Consider the following 22,893-nt stretch of genomic DNA (forward strand, 5'->3'; position numbering starts at 1 on the left):
TATATAGGCAATGTCTCAGCCTACACAATCCCTCAGAGTATTGCTGTTTTCACGAGGCATACCTAACTTTACTAAGCGTCTCATTTCGTTTATTTACTTTGATATCTTCACGATACTTAGAATTTACCTACGCGTTTATTTACTCTAAGGCGTTAATATCGCCTTAATAGACCGAATCTTACATAATCCTCTCAGTACTGTTTTCGCCGAAGGGATTTTATTTAGTGTTTCGTTGTCGCTTTATTAGAAACTATGGTATGTTTCGTTGTCGCTCTATTAGAAACTATGGTATGTTTCGTTGGGGCGAATCCGAGAGACTCATAAAATCCTATCTTTAGAAGAAAAAAGATTTAAAAAAATACTCCTGATGTCCATAGTTATTGCATTAACTAATAACTGGTCACTTATCAAGTTTTACCGACTTAGCCTTCAACAGACTGGTACATCTGGTTGGCTGATCGGAGGATAAACTAAGCAACGCTAATAGTCCTTAAAAACCTATGTTCGGTTGAGCCATCTCGCTACCGAAGTATTCAGATATAAATAGATTTGGAAAGTAATTATAGTCCTATTAATAGAACTAGACCAAATCTTATGTTTGGTATTTTACTGAGGCCTTTTAATGGCCTTGTCCAAATATCTGATATGTAAAATGGAAAAGGCATTAATTAATAAAACCGTTAAAAACCATTTAGGAAACTTATATGCACAAGGTCATAGGCATGAGCATGTGCTCATGCCTATTACCTTGTACATGGCTATATGCAAGGTCATAGCCATGAGCATGTGCTCATGCCTGTGACCTTTCCAAATGGCTATGCACAAGGTCATAACCATGAGCATGTGCTCATGCCTATGACCTTGTACATGGTGTCAGGTGACGATATAGTAGCACTGGTATCAGGCCTTAGGTCTTGGGATGTAGCTTCCGGGCCTTCAGCCGTCACAGCAATTGATTTAGACTCTTGAGCTTTGGCAGCAATATCAACGTCGTTATCAGTATGACAGGCGTCGGAAACTCCAATATCAGTAGTATATTTCATGCTTGAAGGTAAAGGTGGTGGTGCGGCAGGGACGTGCGCACCGCTCGACATGCGCACCGCTCTCTGTCTGTTCCATGTTGCTTGTGCAATGAATGCCTGCTTTAACACACTGGAAAGTGTGATACAACTGATATACTTGCACTTGAATACGATACCATCTATGAGAAATAATATGAAATAGTCAGTATTGAATATGTTCAAATAGTCAAAACATAAAAGCCCGCCCATAAATTTTAGAAAGATGTGCGCGGACCAATAGATTCTAGCTGTTTATTCTAACCAATCAATGGAGTTTTAGGATAAACAGAAATAGAGTTGACAACGGCCCACTATTTCAACGGATTCACGCCAGGGATGTTAACTGGACAATTACTCCGGACAGTCCAAATAAAAAGTGCCTGTCCAGACGTTCGGAGCCCTGAAGTTTGATTGTCCAATTATCCTATAAAAAATATTCAATTGTCCATGGACAGGCCATCGTCCAATGTCCGTCCATTTGTCCAACACGAAATGATATGGTTCTAGAAATGATATGATTATATTTTGGCGGGTTTGATCGTTATACATTGAAACTGTTAACCAATCAAATATAAGTCCCGTAGAATACTTGTTGAAATTTGTCAACTGAAAGTGAATTTGTACAGAAACACATTCAAAATATTCGTAATCATAAACATAAGTCATAAGACATAAGTATCAGTTTATATGTGATAATTCTATGCAACTATAATTCTATGTAACTAAACATAGAAAATTTTGTAACTGAATCGATGAACAAAGAAGTGTAGTTGCTCTGCAGCAGTTTCTTGGCGCCTACCATCTTCACCTCTTGATAACTATGCAACGCAGAGAAAAATTAGCAGCAGCATGTACAAAACTTCGTTTACGCAAATATGGTGTTGGCAGGAAAGAAAAGTGGTAATTATGGACCGGTATGTTGTATTGTGACTTCTCATTCTAGTCATATAAATGTAGGTCGCCACTTGCCTAATCACAATGACAAATATTTTGTGATTCCTTATTGAATTGAATGAACTGAACTGAAGAGTGCTAATCAGGTAATGTAATGTGTGTTTATAGGGCATAGAGGTTTTGTGCACCTCTTTATATAAGTAGTCGGTATTCAATAGCAGAGCTAATTTTGAATTTTATAAATAACATCGAGCTATTTTTTTAATATTTTAATGCCCCCACAGTTCCCGAGGTTACTAAGACATAGACGCCGACGACGACCCTGTTGGTGTAGATCGAAGACTTTGCTTACACCGAACGAAGATGAGTCGACCTGCACTGATAGCGAGGATATTGTCATCAAGTGTTGCTGCGAGAGGGTATCTGGACGTATTTTGTGTGAAGGTTGTGGCCGACCGCTACATATGCAGTGCGGTACGAAGACTGGACGAACAGCACGAGGGATAGGCAGCTACGAGCGACTTCGTTATTGCCAGTCGCCTTGCCAACCCCCGAAAATCAAACCAGCGGCAACGACGACTGTGTATAAGGCGCCGAGTGCAACATACAAAAATTCTACTATCCGAACCAATTCATCTAGGAGATGCATTTTCCGAAATAACGAGATGTCTAAGCAAGTAGGCAAGAAGCAGATAACGTCGGGACTGATGTTGATGCGGAGCGGGGAAAGCAGTGGTAGTGACAATATTCCTACACTACCTGTACGCGATGGCAATAGACATCGATATGATCAGTCTCGATCTAAAAAGAGAGGTACATCAAACCGAGCGAAAGCTGTTTTAGCCAAAGCTTCTAACCCGATGGCAACAAATGATAGTAACAGTGATATAACGATACAGTCTGGCATTGACGGCGAGAACATAAACATGCCTGATATTCTTAGCTCTATCGATGATGATGAACATGCTTTCGACGCCCAAGTTGATAGTGTCACATTTGAGATTAAGCGAAAGAAGAAATTGGGTCTGGATGAAGATTCTGAGCTCGATATTGTCAGCGACAGTAGCGATGACGATGCTGACAAACCTACACCAGTAGAGAAGCAGCGTAATAGTAAGCGTGCTGCCCAATATGAACACATCGTGAATACTATCAATAAGAAATTAAAGTTTGGGCACGACTTAGTGGCATCAGCTTCCGCAGCGCCTCGGCCAGGGCCGCCCGACGGAATGGCATATTGTGCGACTGGAAATCAATGCATAGTAGTAGGAAGACTGGTTAAACCCGGCAATCATGAGTGTGTTGGTTGTAAGATGCCGATTCATGCCATCTGTGGCAAAACTTCTACTCAGGGGTACGGCGGTCAAGGTTTTTGCCTCGGTCCTGCTTCTGCCTGCAAAGGTGAGACTGGAACACAGCAGTCAGAAGCTATCGACTTGGACATGGTGATTGAAGTATCAGACGATGAAAAAGAAGAGGAAGACCGGGCGAAGACAGCAATAGCAGCAGCTAGAGCTGTCAAACGAGCAGCAGTCAACCCATTCGCAATATCTAAGGTGTCTGGTCGAGGAATTTTGAATGTTAGTAGTATAGATAATGTACCGAAATTCCCACCGAAGGATAAAAAGACTGTGTTGCCTAAACACGTAAATGGCAACAACAGCAGTGGCTATTTCTCAGAGCTGTCACCCTATGTCAGCTCAGATTCTTCTGACAGCTCAGGTGTTCAAATCCCCAGGGACATCATGATGGAAAGGCTTGCTTCTGGCGAGTACATAATCAGTACGATGGCGAACTACAGATCTGAAGCCTGGAAATTCTTTGGATACGTCGTCGATAACAACGGTATCCCAGTACGCTCTACACATGACACCGTCTGGATCAACTGTCGATTTTGTGTGAAGTATCCGATTCATTATCGAAAACATGGAGGAACCACTCCGTTAAACAGACATGTAATTTCTTGTCCGAATCCGCCAGAAGGGCTGGTCCATACAAAGAAAGAGGCTGTAAGTGTAGCGGACAAAACCCAGATACGGAACTCCATCGTTGAACTTCTGCCTACTCGCAAGTGGTCCATGCTTGCGATGGCTTCTCCCGATTTCCCTATCTTTCTGGATCAGTACTATCGAGTGCGCAAGAAGTATTCAGACGCTACAAATGCAGGCCACCTCATTCCCTCTCGGAAGACAATGTCCCTTGACACGGAGCGCGTAGTGATGGAAGTCTATACAAAGGAGATTGGCAAGCTTCAAGAGCAGAGCAAGTATATGGGTCTCTCAATCGTTGTCGATTATTGGACAGATAGATATACTCAACTTCACTACGCTAGCTCGATGTATAGTTGTGTTGATCGTAAATTCCAGATGACAACAGGCTACTTAGAAACAAGAACGAAATGTCTCGCACAGGTACGTACGTGCAGCAAGAGCTCGAAGAGTTGTTACAACGTCATTCTTTAGATGATAAACAAATCGTTTGGCAAGCAGATAGAGGCCCGAATATTACAGCAGCCTTACATCAGTACGATTTTACTCCATTGGATAATGAAGAAATGGACACTGAGCTTATGCGGCTCAGTTGCCGTGACCACTGCTTACATAATATTCACAAGCCCGTGTTCACAAAAATGGCTAGGGATAATAATCTTGGTATGCCGGAAATTCCTTATATTGCGATGGAGTACATCAATACTTGTAAAAAATTGGTGCCGTTCATCAAGCAGAGTACCAAGTATGCAGACGCACTTTCTTCCAGACTCTGTCAAGAAGTTGAAACGCGCTGGATGACCGTCCGAAAGCTCTTGGTATCCGTTGACAAAGTATTCTACGAGGTGTGTATAGTTGACTTTGTTAGGTTTATAATCTTGTATATACGCATAATTTATTGCATAGTTTAATCGTTTATATTCATGTTTCGTCTATATTCATGATTCGTTCATATAGCTCAAAGAACTGGCTGGCCATTCCGAAGAAATTGATGAGATGGTAGCCGTCCTCGACAAGAAGGTGGGTGAATCCATTATTGACTTTTTAGAGGGTCTTGACATGGTACTTCTTCAATTGGAGGCTACCCTAGAACCTACATTGCATAAGGTGATCTCGCTATTCGAAATGTTGCGGATACATCACACTGAGGTCACCGAGAACGATCCGCAATTTATTGTTGTGTTGAAAACTAGATTACGTGTGCTGTTAGATCATCGAGTGTCTTTCTATCATCCTTTAGAGTTGGTTGCCGTGGTGCTGAATTCTCAGACCAAGAATATGAGTTCTCACCTTTTAGCTAACTATCAGACAGAAGCAATGAAATGGTTCAATTATGTATTAGAGAATATGTCAGAGATAGTAAAAGGCACAGATGCTAGTGTAATTAATCTCTGTCCAAATGGTCGTACTTCAAATTCACGCGCACGAGCTAATAAGACTTCAACGGATATGTTCTCTATTCTCTATGGACGATGGAGGGCCTGAGAATGAGAAGGTTGATATTGAGGTTGAGAGCTATCTAAGTCATGTATTCACCTCAAATACACTGAAGATTTATGTGGACATAGTACCCTAGGCGGATATTTAAGACCGGACGTGAGGACCGGACTAGAGAGAGGAATTTAGGACCGGACCAGAGGACCGGACCTAGAGGATTATTTGAGGACCGGACCAGAGGACCGGACCGATTAGTGGAATAGAGAATTTAATGAGATAAAAGTGATGACTCATATGAAACCATAGAGACCGGTATTTTCACATACCCCGATGGTAGAAAAAGTCACGTTCCACATAGGATCGTGATTAATAAATATAGCAGGTGCGCCATTCCCAATGGCACTTCTGACTGAGTTCACTTATTTCAGACTTAACACTCTTCATCAAGTGTTACTTGGTTTTGACCATAATTATTCGTACAAGACGCGTCAGGAAGACATTGATATTTTAATGTGGTGGCGGGATCACACCTACCGCTGGCCCATACTAGCTCAACTCGCTCGCTTTGTTCTGGGGATACCAGCATCGGCAGCCGACTCGGAACGCAACAACAGTGTTCTCTCAAACACTTTAGGTAACGATCGTAGTAGAATGTCACCTAAGACACTAAATAACCTTACTCAGATCTTCTGGCACAATAAGCGCCACTCAAAAACAAACACCAAAAAAAACAAGTAGTATCATTCCGTATGGTTTGTGCGTTTGAACATATAATAAACATTGTATATGTAAGACTTGGCATGTACATGCAAATTTTGATATCTGATGCATTTATATGCACTGTACTTTGATTACACATCAAATGCAAATACATGCACTCGATGATGTAACAGCATACGTAATATAGTCTACTTGTGACACATGTATGTTGTATTGTGTTTGTCTATTACAATGTTATGCATGTGCGCATGAAATACGTATGTACATATAAATGCAAATGATGCTATGATGCATTTATATGCATGTGCGCATGAACTACATACGTACATATAAAAGCAAATAATGTTATGATGCATTTATATGCATGTGCGCATGAATAACATATGTACATATAAATACAAATGATGCGATGATACATTTGTATGCATGTGCGCATGAATTACATATGTACATATGATGCTATGATACATGTGCGCATGAAATACACTGGTACATGTAAAAACAAATAATGTATAATAGATAATGTAAATTAAAATAAAGAATTCAAATAATAGTGTTTAATAAGCTTTATTGTTTATTCATAAGTATACTGTTAGATCATCGAATGTCTTTCTATCATCCTTTAGAATTGGTTGCCGTTGTGTTGAATAGTGGGTCTCAGACTAAGAATATGAATCCACATAACGCTCTTTTAACCATTACAAGTTAAGTTTTCCGAGTATACAGGCTGCATGACAGTTTGCAAGCAGTCTTGCGACGATATATAACCTCCCGTACCAAGAGACCTAAGACAGGTCTCTTGGTGTGCACAAATATTCGGAAAACCATCCCAAATTCCGGTTCACAGAACTTGCTTTCGAATCCACAATAAATATCCACCACAATATATGTTTATAAAAAAATAGTGTAGACTGTGAACGAGTGGCATTATATCGTGGCGATTTAGACACGACAACAATCGCAGTGCGGCCCTTGGTTTAGATTACTTTCTGTTTCCGTGATCATTGCAAACCTACATAAATATATGTCTCCTGTATACATTCTGAGGGCGTAATTAATGTAGGTGAACTTTACATTTAGAACGCTGTAGTATCCAATAAAATATTCACCAGAATATTTCAGTACTATAACAGCGACATATATCTCATTCACATTCCTTAATTATTCACGGGTCGCTGATATAACAAATCCATCCATTTCGAGTGTAGACCCTCGTTTAAGTTACACATTTTGACCACTGAGCGAGAACTCTACTGCCACCTCGCGGTACTGCTGAATACATATGATTGACTCTGATGTCGCACCCACATAGGCTACACTCAATAGGTTTGCCTTTGAGCGTCATGCACGCACTGCAATAAAGTATCTGAGCATATACTGCAACAAAACATCTGCGCATACCTAGAGTACCTTCTGTACAAGCGTGTAAACTCAAAGTGCTAGTGCTCGCTTCTCATTTTCAAATCAACTCAGGTTTTCTGTGGCAACTTCGCATATCTGTGTAACCTCCCCAGGCAAATTCATTTATACCAATTATATATTATAGTTTCTCACCCACTCACTAGTATTTGTGTGATGTACGAATTCAATGAGATGGCCGCGGCTCCATCAGTCATCCATTGTAGCACGCGTGAATATGTCTTTGAACACTGTGGGCAACGTTTCGGTTTCTTCGCACACAAATCCATGACCGAAGGGAAGCCCATTGATAAGATAATCGGCTGCACCCTGAAAATACAGAAGATAAACATCTTAATGTTTGTAGTTTAACACAAGTATAGGAGATGAATCATATTACAATTCTGTAGCGTGCTGGTATGATGGAATCTAGCCAACGCAAGCGAGAGTACTGTATGCGTACACTAAACCAAAGCTAGAAACGGTTTTGAATGCTTTACTTATCGATGATATCACACACCACATGTCTGATAGTATTTTTCAATGACCAAGCTACAGACCACAATCTCGATACTACTACCATCAATATGTCGAGACATACCCTTTCGGCAATAAAAATGGCGTACGCATTGACCCGTTCGTCCTTGGAGAGAATGGCCCCAAACGTGGTGGGAGTGATGTCGTATCGACCGACGTTAGCGTCGCTTACGACAAATACGTAGTAGTCATCCGCTTCACGATAAGAACAGTAGAAAAGGACACACATTCATGAGTAAGAGATCGTTGATGTGGGTTTATCTTTCAATGAACACAGTACACCAACAGTTTACAGACAATATAATATAGTGGTGTAAATATACAACGCAACATTTATCGTGAAGTGTGGGATTATAAACGCAACGGATGCAGTAGCCACACAGAATAACACACTAACATCGTCAAGTATACATCGGTGCATGCCTTAACCACACGGCCGTCTACTATTCACTTCCAGCTTTCCTTGAGCTAAACTCCGGCAAGGCATGTGCGGTGTCAAGAATTGCGACTGCATATACTATACACAAAGCGCCTGGCCTGATTCACAATTCGGTCTGCTTGTGCAAGTGATGTATTATTCGAGCGTTCCACCGACCGAAGTAGCGTCGATACAATTCCCTTGATGATTCAAGGCTGACTATGAAATACACTAAATAATCCCCACATGGATATTGAATAAATACACACACCTTCCTCGGCTGTCACTTCTTCCACAGCTATACGTGCCGCATTGAGCGTATTATCACCGCTGAAGCAATAAATAAAGAGGATATAAACTAAACGCATTAGACAATACCGCTGCTATTGCAGGACTGTTAGTCTCGCTGACAGAATTGTGTTTGTTAGCAGCAACAATGGCATATACGATACTATTAGAGAAGTCTTATGCGTGAAGTGTTGAAGATATGGACATTGACGCATCATGCTGTGGTTGAGTGGTGTAAATATTGATCCAATGCTTGGACCTTGTGAAGTTTACTTTATCGAACGAATCAGATAGTGTGGGAGTGGTGGGTGATTTTTTTGCGGATGGAAAGACGGGGATGATACATTGAGAACTACTGTATTCGTGAATGGCGGTGAAGAAATATTTAAGCACTAGTGGGTATCTCCTCGGTTGTATTGATTCAACGTACTATGGTGGCACAAACTATCATATGTTGTTGGAGGTATATACGAAGTAAATCACAATGGGGTTCTGCTGTTTAAGCGCTTGTATGTATGACTTTGACGAATATTCGTTTTTGCCAAGAAACCTCCAAGTAGTACAATAAATGAACCGTGTGCTGCTGAATATCTACAGAAGTCACGTGATCATCACTATGACAAATGTGAGTAAACACGTGCGCTAAATGGTGTTTGCATAGAGCACTCGTAAAATTGATCGGAGCAATCGACACAGATACAGTCAAGCTCAGGCGGCATATTGATACAATGAATGTTGAAGTAACGTTCAGGATGAGATATGCGGTAGAGAAGCTAGGAGTGTCGACTTGAGAGAGAATCTTGGTATCCGCAGCCAGTAAACATAAGGAATGTGTTTGGAAGAGCAATGATACATCTGTGCGATACTACAGTATATAAATATTTGGTGTTTACAATGGAACAACGCAGCGAAGGGAGGGAGCAGCAGTATGCACAAAAACGTCTTTCCCGCATATACACGCAATCTGGGTACGGAACGGTGGATACATATCTTAACGCTATCAGTGGTACGCGAGCACAGTATTTACTTAGCTGATCGCTACAACCAGTTAAAATGCACAGGCAGTTGACTCTTGCGTCGTATACACTTACATCTACATCTACTACTACTACTATATATATATATATATATATATATATACACATACATACATACAACATACATACACACACACACATACATATAGTTAGAATACAGATGCACATCCTGACGCTAATATGCAAACAGCCCTAACCTCACGGATCCTCCGGCGTATCCGTACATCTTGCTGACAACATCCATTCGCTCGTTCTCATTGGCCGGTGGTTTACCATAGGCCACCAATGGAATGGTCGGAGTGGATCCGGAATGTCCCACAATGGAGTAGTGGTATTTGTGCTCCGAGCCAGCGAGACTCTCCATTACCATAACCTGTGTGATCGTTGGGAAAGGCAATCATTGACGGTCAACAAGCATAAGTCTATTTGTGCGAATAATACTCAAAAGGCGAATACTGGATCGTGCTCAATCGAAAACTGCATTCCCCATATCCGAGGTGGCTATCAGAAGAGACATTGACGGGTGAGGAACAAGGAGAGGATCATAACGCATACATTTTTGCAAGTTTTCATCAGACGCAGTACATACATTCTACGGTCAGGCGACCACAACTATAGTACGTCCCCAAAACAATATGTGACAAATGCCGTCGTATCGGCAACCCAGCCCAAACGCCTATCTCAGTCTTTGCCCTAGACATCAGAACATCGCACTCACACCGTGCATTATATACACACCGCACAACAAATGCCCAGCACACATATCATCAATGTATCATCTGTACGACAAAAATCATAGCATCGGCGAGTTTATCTACATCTTACCTCGGTCATGCCATTGGTCACGTCACAGTATACACATGTCTCACAACATATGCACAGTATGAACAGTATCAAAAATTAACTTGTACATAACATTTAATGTACGATATGTCTTATATGACACATATTTTATATACGACACATGTGTTGTACGTCATATCTTATATGAGACATCTTGTACGAGATATCGAATACGACACAAATCTTGTACGACATACCCTATATGACACATATTGTGTACAGTATATTATATACGACACATGTCTTGTACGACATATCTTATATGACACATATCTTGTACGAGATATCGAATACGACACAAATCTTGTACGACATACCTTATACAAGACATATCTCGTACGAGATAATTATATGAGACATATCGTGCACGACACATCTCGCTCACACCTAAAACACAGTGCATACATCGGTAGCGTATCTCAATATACGCTACATACCATCGCATCGGCAAGCCTATCTAACCGCTTATCCCAGTCATTGAAACGAGACATAGACGCAGAAAGGTCCACTACAAATGCCATCCGCTTGGGTTTGGCTTGGTGCAGTCCCATTTGCTGATCTGGCTCACCCCGTCGTTTGTATATGTTCTCTTCACCCAGAAGACCGTCCTATAAATTTAAATGAATCTCAGATTTATATATATATTTGTGTGTATGTGTGTGTATTTGTACAGATGTACGTATATGTGTTTGCGTACATCGTTTGGAAGTATGCGCAAACGGATATATAGAGGTATAACCATAAATTTACATGTCATCGAGAGGAGAAAATTTCGGGTATACACATCTGTATATACATATACAGAATCAATTTTGTACGATCTATATGGTAATCTGTATGGTACCGAGGTGAGAAGAATGGATAGCTTTGGGGGGGGGGGAAACAGTGCCCTATAGACTGGATGGCTATTCGGATAAAACACCAAACCAGAGCATCATTATTGATAAGCATTTTAGGCCTAAGTCATGAAATGGAGTAGTTCTGATTCCGATTAGATGATGATACGCAGCTGACCTGCAGGCAACTGTCGAACTATATTCAATTGACCATGTTCAAAGTACAGAAACTCCTTGTAATTACAATATCTGATACTTCGAAATACTTCACGTTTTGCGCGTATGTGTAGTTTTAGTATATATAATATTTATGTAGTTATAGCATATAGGATACTTGGGTCAAGGATTTCTTGAATCACACCTTCTCGATATCATAAGACTCTACAGAGTGTATCTCATCTATCCTTGAAATCTCCTACACCGATACGGTCCATTCTAACGCTATGCATTGGTTAATGTATTCTCAACTATAAAAAGATAACAAGATAACATACACGTCTTATACGCATAATTTAGTCAGACATGCGCTAAGGTGCATCAAAGAGAAACAATGGTCGGATATATCAGTCAATCAGTAGCTAAGAACCAACCAGATCACCTTGGCTCTGGTTGTGTGTCCGCATACAGACAATCACATACCAAACTCAACAGATCCACATCATCAAACACATAAGTGCAGATGTACAGAATATGAAATGTTGACTAATTCTATCATCTACAACGAAGACAACAGAGTAGCCATCCACCAGATGCCTGGCACTGTTTTGGCTGCTTTGATTCCAACTGTTAGTCCGCATATGTATAACATAAAACAATACAACCCCCACCGTACACTTATCTATCAAATGCAAACACTCACACACAACTATTATTTGTTTGCGCCTTGAATGAGTGCCTTCAACTACACCGATGGTATGGTAGTCTCCACCTACTAGTAGTTTGGCATCATCCAGGTCGCCCTGGTTCTGGTTGTTAATCCACTCTCGCTCCTTCTCTTTCGCGCGAACGCTTTCCAGCACCACCCGCAGCTGCTTGATGGGCCTTTGCACCACTTCGAGAATGTTCTGGTACCTCCCGTGAATGTTCTTTGTTTTCTTCATCTTCGTCTATTTAAGGTGGGAGTTAATGCTGTGATGAGGTGCATGCCATTGACTGATGTCTCTCAGTATATTCTCCTGAACCTATGTCATCGTTTGTGTAACGTAGAAGCAATTGCTTATATCCAGCACATGGTAGTGTGGGAAAGCTTAAATTTGTAAAAGAACCAGAACTCCACACATATAAGAAAAACTTGATATGCACATAACAGGACAATTTTTTTTTGTAGATCGATTGAACATCATGTATACAAACAAATTTGCATTTGCCCCTATACAAAAATACTATGTGTAATAAATACATCCTTTTACATAGGAGTAGGTGGTAGCCACATACATAACACAAACACTTAAACACATACACACACTAACTCACACAGATATATATATATATATATATATATATATATCTATATAATATAAATATAGATATAGATATAGATATATATATATAACTATGTGTATATATATCACAATATATATGTATAAATATCACAATATATATATATATATATATATATATATACATATACATACACATATATATACATATCTATATCTATGTATATGTATATGTATATATATATATATAAATATTTGTTAAATCACGTCTGATTGCTGGTTAGCAAGTAAACTTTGGTACATATATAACATTCGTTATATATATATATATATATATAGGTATTCGAACATTCAAAGGTGTACTAGAAAGACAGGACTCTTACCAACTGCTTCCGAACCTCTGGGTCAAGAGCTTTGAGAGCCATTTCCTGTACCTCGGCAGCATCGTGGGTCTCGTCCAATTGGATTTGTCCACTTTTTGATAAGAGAAAATAAATACGTCGCGGATCTAAGTGACAACGGTGCTACATACACACAAGAAAAAAGGTAGACTTTCTCACACAGGTAAGCGGACATGGAACCCATTTATCAGATGAGTGCGTGCAACAGATGTAGTTGACAGTTGTACAGGTATACAATGAGACAACTTATAGCGTAATTCGCATACGTGCAATATGCTTGATACAGCGTGACGTAGACAACGGTAAAGACACTATGTACGTCCTTTTAGGAAGCAAATTATAAGAGCACAATTGTGGCGAAACTACAAACAACAAAGGCTTTGCCATGCTATAGAATCGATCGTACACTGCTTCAGTAGGCAGCTCAACGTTGAGCAAGTATGCACACACAACTGTTGGTCTCTAGCGATAAACTTATACACTTACGTATACTCTTTCTAGAGCACATACGCACTATTTATCAATCTACGAATATATTTAATGAAGATGCTCGCACACTCTACACGCCCCATTCTTTGAGATACAAACCTGTCGTCGCGCTGATAGCCTCCAAAGCCGTCGCTTTTTTTGTCGGCGCCCTCGCCTCCACCAGCCCCTGTACCACTGGCACCACCTTCTCCACCCCCACCACCTGCATATGAAAGTATTGAGAAGTTAGTATGTTTATTGCGTTTAAGTAGGATGAGTTGTGCATGAGGATTAGGGAGGGTTGGGTAGGTATGTGAATTGAAAGGGATGGTGTATGTGTGAGAATCAAGAATGGTAGTTTATGTAAGTGAATAAAAAAGGGTTGTATATGGATAAGAATTAGGAAGGGCAATGGTATATGAAAAACGTATATGTGTGTGAAACAAAAAGCGTAGTCCATGAATGGTGGTAAATATGCGTTACATCAAGGTAGATTGAATATGTATGCGGAATATGTAGGATTTACATATGAGAGCTAGAGAGGATGTTCATTTGGAGATTCAAGAATTGTATATATACGTTCATTGAGAAGGGTGCGAGAGCAAAGATATAAGATAATGACAAATTGTAATATGTTAAGAAGAAGTACTAATGTGTGTGTTATGAGAACTCGCCTGTGACATTTATGCTAATTTTTCCACTCACAAACACACACACACACACCTCCGGCCACCTCTAACAACATATATCGACAAAGGTGCATTGTATTAAAAATTTAAGAAATTATGACAGAAAATATGATTGTAGATATGTATAAACAAATATATATATATATATATTTATACGTATATATATATATATATATGTATATATATACATATACATATATACATATAAATATATTTATATATATATATATACATTCATATATGTATATATGTACATATATATATATATTATATATACATATAGATATAGATATATATATATAATATATTGGTATATATATATATATATATATATATATATATCTATATATATATGTCTATGTACATAAAAGTTGAAATATTTGTATACACATTTGTAGACGTCTGTACTCTGGACTGTAGAACATACCTCCGCCACCTTTCTGTGCTTCATCGCCGCCACCGCCCGTTCGTCCAGCGCCAGGCATGGCTCCCATTTTAGAGCGGTTTTTCGGATTAGCTGGTTTTACATTTTTAGAAGGATTCAATGTGCAATATATAAGATATTCGATACAATTTGGAGTCGTGATTCGTGTCATTGAGACTTTGACCAAGCAAGAAATCGAGACATTCCATTCAATTGTAATGCTGTTTCATATTAGTTGCGGCTATTGTTTCAAAGAATCAGATGTGTGCCAAATACTATGCTTACCTAATAATTTCTGCACAAACAAGGTAGTTTGCGACAAAATCAGAGCGCACCCACCATAATGATCAATCTATTTTAGTGATTTCAAGGATCAGCTGAGCTACGACTGATAGAGGGTTTTTCAGAACGCATATATACACATTTCAAGGAATGAAAAGCATGTGATAATCCAAATTAACTTATATCGTGCTACACCGCGAGTCTGAAATTTTCGGATGGGATGGGGGAATTATCGGAAAAGTATCAATTTCTAGAGGCTGAAACTTTTGGATCTCAGTAAAACAGACACATCTCGATGTATGTGCGATATCTGTTTTGTCAGGTGCCGATCCTAATAGGATTGTACCTGTCTAGGTTAATAAATTGATGAAGGAGAGTACTATATTTGGAAACTATTCAGAGCCAAAACCAGTCGTGCTATCCGTTAGTACGAGATTCGCGGGCTTACGATGCCAAGAATATCAATATCGAAAAACAAATACTGCAAATGAATCGGAAAACTATGGATGTGCAATGCGCGTGTTTGGTACTCAAACTGTTACAATTTTGTACGTGTGCGTAAACAACGTACCCCAACATGCTACAGGGATATTTGCAACCGCGAATCAATTCACAATTGAATATGCATGAGATTTTTCCACCAATGTGTGCGCGTGCTTTCATGCTTGAGTGCTCCCACGTACTTACAGACAGATGATTCCTTGCCGTGTATGTTGTGTTCGGGTTCTTCTTCGGTGATGCTGAGTGTTAGTGGCTGGTTGTGCTGCACTCCCATCATGGTCATCCAAGTGTCGAGCCCATCCCTTTGAGTAGATATAGTTAAATATCGATATGGGTATATATATAGATATATATATACATATAAACACACACACACACACACACACACAACATATATATATATATATATATATATATATTAAACAAAATGCGACACCAATCTGTGTACTGCGGGTAGTATGGCTGTGACGATGACTATAGTTTATCGACGGAGTCTCTATATTCTTGGCATATGAAGTCGACTCTCCTGGAGGTTGGTGAGTGTCTGCGAGGTCCTAGTAGTTTATGTCCAATGCATATCAAAAGTGTTCATGTGTGTTGGTGTTATGCATGTACATGCCTTGAATTCTGCAATACTTGGCTCGTACCACCGACTTGTAATACTTGCATAGGTCCATGGTCGTTACCAGGACTTCTGACTACGTACACCGTGCTTTGCTCCCCCGTGTGTCATGGGTGCTTCTATGGGAGCAAGTTGTGTAGGTAGGTAATCTGCTTTGTATCGTAGCTGCTTACCATCGTGCACACATGCGCTGGCGAATGCCTCACACATCTAGACCCCCCTTACACTTCGAATGTCCACTACTGCACAACACACTCTCCACGGTTGGGGGTATGCTGCTATATTGTTTTGTCGTATCTTTCGCACAGCCTGGCATTTTCCGCCTGTGCAAACAATTATCCTGCATTCCATCGTATAATACTACACACACACACACATGCTTATGTTGTGCGTACATGTTCATGCACTGTACAACACACACATACTTTAACACATCCTCGTCGACTTCCCACATGCGCACATATCCACTCCGCTGCACAGTCACTACCTGTCCCATCTGCTGATGTAACCATGGTAGTGGGCTCAGGCCAGCCAACGGATCCTCTTGGGTGTCCTTGCCCTCAGTTAGATTTTGTTCGTTCCCATTGGTTGCTATATTTAGATACCGCAGATGATTGGATGCCAGGTCGACGACGCTGACCTTGTCGGGCGAACCAATCAGCGCAGAGACTGTGCCCTGAGGACGACGACGAGAAAAGCGTGTAGGCCACAACACATCCACATATCCATAGATAGGAGGCGAGTGGAGTTGATTCAGTTAGAGATGAGTGATGTATTGTTTGGCGTTGGTTGGCAAAAGAAAGGATGGAGTGGTGTGTTACAGTGGTGTATGGTGTTGTACAGTCGACGTATACTGTGTGCGTATTGCGCTCTAGAGGCAATCTGGTATACCTGTAGGTATGTACAGCGAATGTACATTCATCACACTCAGCTATACCGTAGCCGTGCGAGGGGTTCACTGTTCATGAGAGATGAATATATCCGCCGCTGTTTTGCAGTATGCGCGTGGAAGAGCTATTTTTCGTAACAATGCAACGACTTCCAGGAAGCGTCCCTTTGTGTTTGCAAGTATGACAATTCAGGCACTGTCCTTATAGTATATTGCAGACCAAGAATGACTCAACATAACAGCCAAGCTAAACATTCTCGCACGCTATACACTACCAGTGCTGAGTCCACTGATGTATGGCCACCAAAATGTTAGTCAAAAGCCATCAGGTTTAAGCCATGATTTGTCGGGGCAATATTCTGGCTCAATACAGGACACCGCTTCCTACACGAATACCTTAAACGTATATATATATATATATATATATATATATATGTGCGCATTCACATCTTCTCCAATATCATACCCCCCAATAGACATATGCACACACTTGAACGTACCTGCATATTACTTTGGGGCATTCCGTGTGTGTGTAGTGCAAGGAATGTGGCTCCGTCCCATGCGGGCGGCAAGTCCGCGCTGGAGATGTCGTGTTTGTGTGTGACAAAGGTACGCGGTGACGCGCTACTTGAATCCTGAGCCGAGGATAGAAGAGCCAGAAACGGGTCAGAAGGACAAGAACGGGCCCAGATACACAAACCAGGTTTTTATGGTTTATGTTAACCCGGATGCCCGGACAGAGGTCATGGAAGTGAGGCAGAAAGATAGATTGGATGCATACGTAGACATGTGAGACTACAAAGCCTACCCAAACACGCAGACAGACACACACAATACCAACACACACCTGAAGTCAAATTAAACTCCCCTCCCCACACACATAAAACACACCCCCGAAGTCACACTAGAATGCAGACGGCCCTGAATGGGTTCGAGCCAAGCGCCGTATGTCTCATGCGGAGCGGCCAATTCTGTTGCCACGACCGAGTCTTCCCACTCGCCCAACGGTTGGGCCAAAGTTCGCATCTCTGTATGGAAACAATGCGTTGGGTGAGTCGCAAAAGTGTTTGAGAGGAATTTCGGCTCAAAAGTAAGTAAGTGTTGCAATGATATGCGAGATTGGGTACAAGAAAGATGAACCAATATAGCTCCGTTGCTGATATGATTTTCGATGCACTGCAGTTGTGCCAAGGTTACGGAAACTAAAACAAAGGTACCGCGCATATTCCTATACTTAGTAGTTCACCCAACACACTATCTAACAATTTACCAGTTGTCTACGAGCTCGTGTATGGCACTATATATATATATATATATATACATATACATATATATAAAGTGATAAAAATATATTCATAATAGTTCCTGCATCCTCTTTTTAATAATACAGTAATAGCACATATTGCACATATCGACCTACCTTTAGTTTCGGTGTCGAGCATCACAATACCGCCTCCAGTAGTGGTAATCGATAGCATGTTGGCGCTATATACAACAGAAAAATAAAGTAATTGAATGTTAATATATATGTATCTACTAATGTTAATATATACATCATGGTTGTATATGGCTACTAATGTTAATATATACATTTCGGTTGTATATGGTTACTAATGTTAATATATTCATCTTGGTCGTATATGGCTACTAATGTTAATATATACATCATGGTTGTATATGGCTACAATTGCTAATATATACACCATGGCTGTATATGGCTACTAATGTTAATATATACATCATGGTTGTATATGGCTACTAATGTTAATATATACATCATGGTTGTATATGGCTACTAATGTTAATATATACAACATGGTTTTATATGGCTACTAATGTTAATATATAATCATGGTTGTATATGGCTAATAATGTTAATATATACATCATGGTTGTATGTAGCTACTAGGCCCCTGTGCTCACCATAATGTGCACAGAAGCACGTCTCGGGACCACAAGTGCGTGACTCGCACAAGTGCATGTTTGTGTGCTTGTACGAGTCAGTTCGCCACGGCACGAACCTACAACCCAAGAGTCGATATACGATGAATTGAGGGCAAATACAATGTTCATGCGACGCCAACGGGGGGTGTTGTTTTAAATGGACGGCAAAGCAGGTCTATACATAGTATACATACGCGAATGTGAGTGTGTAACGAGAAAAATTGGGTAGCTGCTGGGGTACGGTGAGCTGGCACTACATAATGGAGAGCACTTCAGATATCTCCGTCTAAAGTAGGACTTATATAACAGAACTAGATACATGGCTGACATTTCGCCAGTCCTAGTTTTTATTTTAGTTATAGTGCAAATCATTAGGAAGTTGGGGTTGATAGACGGTAGATTCGTGAAACCAAATCACAAACAACATGTACCTGATTTCCACACAAAAATCTTTGTAGATTGGACAGTAAGAAAACATACCCAATACGTATTACCTGACCTATTTTTGCACTCGAATTCGAGTAGGGCATCAATGAAATATCTCACATCCACTATACCTTAAGGATTTGACACTGGCCACGGCTTCGGGATTTCCTTCCAGATCCTCTACAAAAAAGTGCGACCATCCTGACGAGAAACACAGTCCGGGTTAGAATGAGATAGAACGAATGAGAATGATAGCCCAATCCCATTAACGTGTGCCAATGCACCAGTACAATCAGACAACGCATCCGCCTCCTCCCCTATTGTATGGCATTTGGTATGGTCGGGATTGCAGTCAGTATTACAATCAACTAGTTCGATGGTTGCGATTGTGCATCTGTACGCACACCTACACATGCTTGTATCATCGGCGTATGGTGCAATACGAAAACAGCGTGGTTCTACTATAAGTACACAACGCAGATAAAACTAATTTTAAGCTTATGGCTCTTTGAGATACAATCTTTGAGATACAATCTTGAAATAGAATGGCACACTTCACAAATATCCACATGACCATGTGTGACATCGATACAGTTGTCATGTATTTTCAATCTACCACACAACTTACTTTCGGTCTCTAAATCCAAAACGAGAAAATCGGGTTTGCCTATCTCGTAAACACCAAAATTGGACCCAGTTGTCGGGGAGGCGAGCTTCAGATCTGTTTGTATGTTCAGGATATCAGACAAAATGTCAGCAAATATGTGCAATGGGAAGCAATCAACACCGTCGACACTTTCAATTAAACAGTCAGAGCGTCTAAATAACAATCAGGTCTCTCGTTATCGGTATCTGGGCATATAGAGATTGATGGTGTTGGCATAAGGTTTAGTAGTATCAAGTAGCGCTTTGTACGAGAGCTAGACGGTATGTTTAGCATCGAGTCCTTGTACACTGGACTAGCTAGGGGGATGTGCTTCTTGATTTGATGATAGTACACCATTTAATACACATCTGTGAAGATCATATCTGCAATACGAAAAGCAATACATATACACAACGCAGCACAATAGCTCGTGCATCCCACCCTCTCACCCCCCACACGCGCGCAAGCATATATACACACACACAGTGCAAGTAAATTGGAAGATAAGTACCACGTGTGTTGTCCGTACAGCGTCACTCCCATGGAGATACAAATCATGTCCATGCACACCCGTATGTATTTACTATAATCAAATGGCGTGTATATTCCACTCTCGAGTGTGCAAATAGTAGTAGGTAACGTATGCTGATATAAAACATAGTTGTAAAAGCGGTATCGCTCTCCATACGGTCCCGCCTGAATGGTGCGTGTATGAGTACATACTCGTACTAAACACCTGATGAAAATACCCTGTGTTATATTACACCCGTATATATACCCTCGGATGTACCTACATATTTTGCATACAGGGAACTTTACGAACTGTGGTGTCCTATATTCCCCAGTGGATGTGTACCTGACCATGTCTGATTGGACGTGCATACTGTATCATACTACGCACCCTACGACGCATTGACATCGCTTGAATGTGAGGTATATAGTATATATACCCTCCACAATGTACCTGCATGGCTCGTACATATACACCGGATTGACAAGATTGGGTGTTCTATAAGATGCCAGTGCATGTGTACCTGTTTGTTTGGGCCGTGCATATAGCAACTGCATCCGCACAGGCGGCCCTCGGAATACGTCAGGCAATGTGTAGCCCACACAATCCCCAGTCCTGGCAGTGAAGAAGAAAGAAGGTATTATTTTTTTGAATCAGCATGCAACCAATTAATGGGTACCGTTGATGCAATAGATTGTATCAATGCGTGCGTGGAAATAGAATAGGGAATGCACATACAAATGGCAAATGAATAGTATGAGACATCGTGCCCTGGCAGCGAACAGAGCAGGAATGAGAAGATTGACTTGTGAGTTGTGACACGGGAACAGTAGCATCCACTAGTCTGGCATGACACGTGTGTGTATGTGCACTCTATTTGGTCCACACAAGCGCCCCATCCTGACAGTCGAAACGATGAATAGCTAGATCACGACGGTGCAATGGGAATGATATGAGTCATGCAAGTATAGACATGAGGAGATAAGTATACATCAACTCTAGGGGCATGAGGGGAAATGTGGACATCGTGTAAATCAGCTCTAAGCAATGTTTAAAACAGGTACGCATCAGAGAAAGATTCCTATGGACAGATATCTCAAGCAAAGTACACTCGAAACACACGTACAAAGGCGTGACTTTGAAGAGCTGGCTGGAAGGTAGGACCGACACCAACACACTACTCGAGGATACTCTCCCATCCAAGTCTTCGCTGACTGTTTGCGTATTCACAGGCACACGCGACAGCTCCGCGTCCACTGTGGTGGGGATGAACCCCAGATCCAAGTAAGCGCTCTCGGTATAACCTTCCCCATTGAGACTGTGCAGCGCCCAGGGGCGGTCTGGTCATGGGTATGTGTGCGTACAGTTAGTACCATCGTTTGGAACGAGTCGGCTAGATGTTCAGACTTGTATGGGGTAGTATGTAGGTTGGTACGTCAAGTTTTGCGACAGAGATCATCCGTGTGTGTAGTTTTGCAGGCCATAGGGTGTTTATCCAGCCATCTCGTTGAGTTTATGATTTTTGCGTTTGTATTTAAAAAATTGTGAAGCTCACATGTGTAGAGACCGCGAAAGAAATCTATGTAGTGGATACTGAACCGATAAAATCAAATCCCACAGCATTTGTGCCATATAACAGTATATTAGTGGAATATATGGGCAGCATCATCCACCCATATACTAGATATGGAATGAGAACCAACTATGATACAGACAAACATTGTAAAATGTGTACAAGTGGAAATACTATAGAGTTGCTAAACTACATATAGATATAACTAAAAATATCGATATAGATATTGATAGATACATATGTATATTTATACATACAGAGATCTAAACATACATATACATACATATAACATATACATACATACATGCATACATACATACATGCATACATACATACATATAACATATATATACATACATACATATACATACATACATATAACATATACATACATACATACATATACATACATACATATAACATATACATACATATATACATATAAATATTCAATATACATACATAAATGCATGTATAAATATATATAGAAATAAACATATATATATACATATATATATAGAAATAGATAGAAATATGTATATATATACATGTTCTATATATATATATATATATATTTATATATATATATATGTGTGTGTGTCGGTGTGTGTGTGTGTGTGT

General features: G+C 40.4%; 2 protein-coding genes across 2 annotated transcripts in view; one reads left to right on the plus strand and one right to left on the minus strand.

Annotated features, from left to right (window-relative positions):
• Positions 1 to 2,620: 2,620 nt before the first annotated feature.
• On the plus strand, positions 2,621 to 5,428 carry SARC_02907 (hypothetical protein; the record flags this gene model as incomplete). The annotated part of the gene is made up of 4 exons (XM_014303326.1): positions 2,621 to 3,800; positions 3,936 to 4,229; positions 4,367 to 4,788; positions 4,901 to 5,428. The coding sequence occupies 4 exons, from the start codon at positions 2,621 to 2,623 to the stop codon at positions 5,426 to 5,428; spliced, it is 2,424 nt and encodes an 807-aa protein (XP_014158801.1).
• A 2,082-nt stretch (positions 5,429 to 7,510) lies between these two features.
• SARC_02908 (hypothetical protein) overlaps positions 7,511 to 22,893 on the minus strand; it is a 35,160-nt gene continuing 19,777 nt past the window's right edge. The window contains exons 12-29 of the mRNA XM_014303327.1: positions 21,826 to 22,039; positions 21,223 to 21,314; positions 20,171 to 20,263; positions 19,674 to 19,743; positions 18,593 to 18,657; positions 18,064 to 18,200; positions 17,673 to 17,807; positions 16,709 to 16,959; positions 15,848 to 15,963; positions 14,882 to 14,971; positions 13,886 to 13,988; positions 13,280 to 13,370; positions 12,390 to 12,563; positions 11,059 to 11,229; positions 9,976 to 10,151; positions 8,725 to 8,783; positions 8,100 to 8,230; positions 7,511 to 7,828 (exon numbers count right to left, since the gene is read on the minus strand). Of these exons, the coding sequence (XP_014158802.1) occupies positions 7,709 to 7,828; positions 8,100 to 8,230; positions 8,725 to 8,783; positions 9,976 to 10,151; positions 11,059 to 11,229; positions 12,390 to 12,563; positions 13,280 to 13,370; positions 13,886 to 13,988; positions 14,882 to 14,971; positions 15,848 to 15,963; positions 16,709 to 16,959; positions 17,673 to 17,807; positions 18,064 to 18,200; positions 18,593 to 18,657; positions 19,674 to 19,743; positions 20,171 to 20,263; positions 21,223 to 21,314; positions 21,826 to 22,039 (2,288 nt within the window). The 3' untranslated portion in view covers positions 7,511 to 7,708. The remainder of the gene's footprint in view (positions 7,829 to 8,099; positions 8,231 to 8,724; positions 8,784 to 9,975; positions 10,152 to 11,058; positions 11,230 to 12,389; positions 12,564 to 13,279; positions 13,371 to 13,885; positions 13,989 to 14,881; positions 14,972 to 15,847; positions 15,964 to 16,708; positions 16,960 to 17,672; positions 17,808 to 18,063; positions 18,201 to 18,592; positions 18,658 to 19,673; positions 19,744 to 20,170; positions 20,264 to 21,222; positions 21,315 to 21,825; positions 22,040 to 22,893) is intronic.

Source organism: Sphaeroforma arctica, assembly GCF_001186125.1.
Source record: "Sphaeroforma arctica JP610 unplaced genomic scaffold supercont1.137, whole genome shotgun sequence".
In the NCBI taxonomy this organism is placed as follows: Eukaryota; class Ichthyosporea; order Ichthyophonida; genus Sphaeroforma; species Sphaeroforma arctica.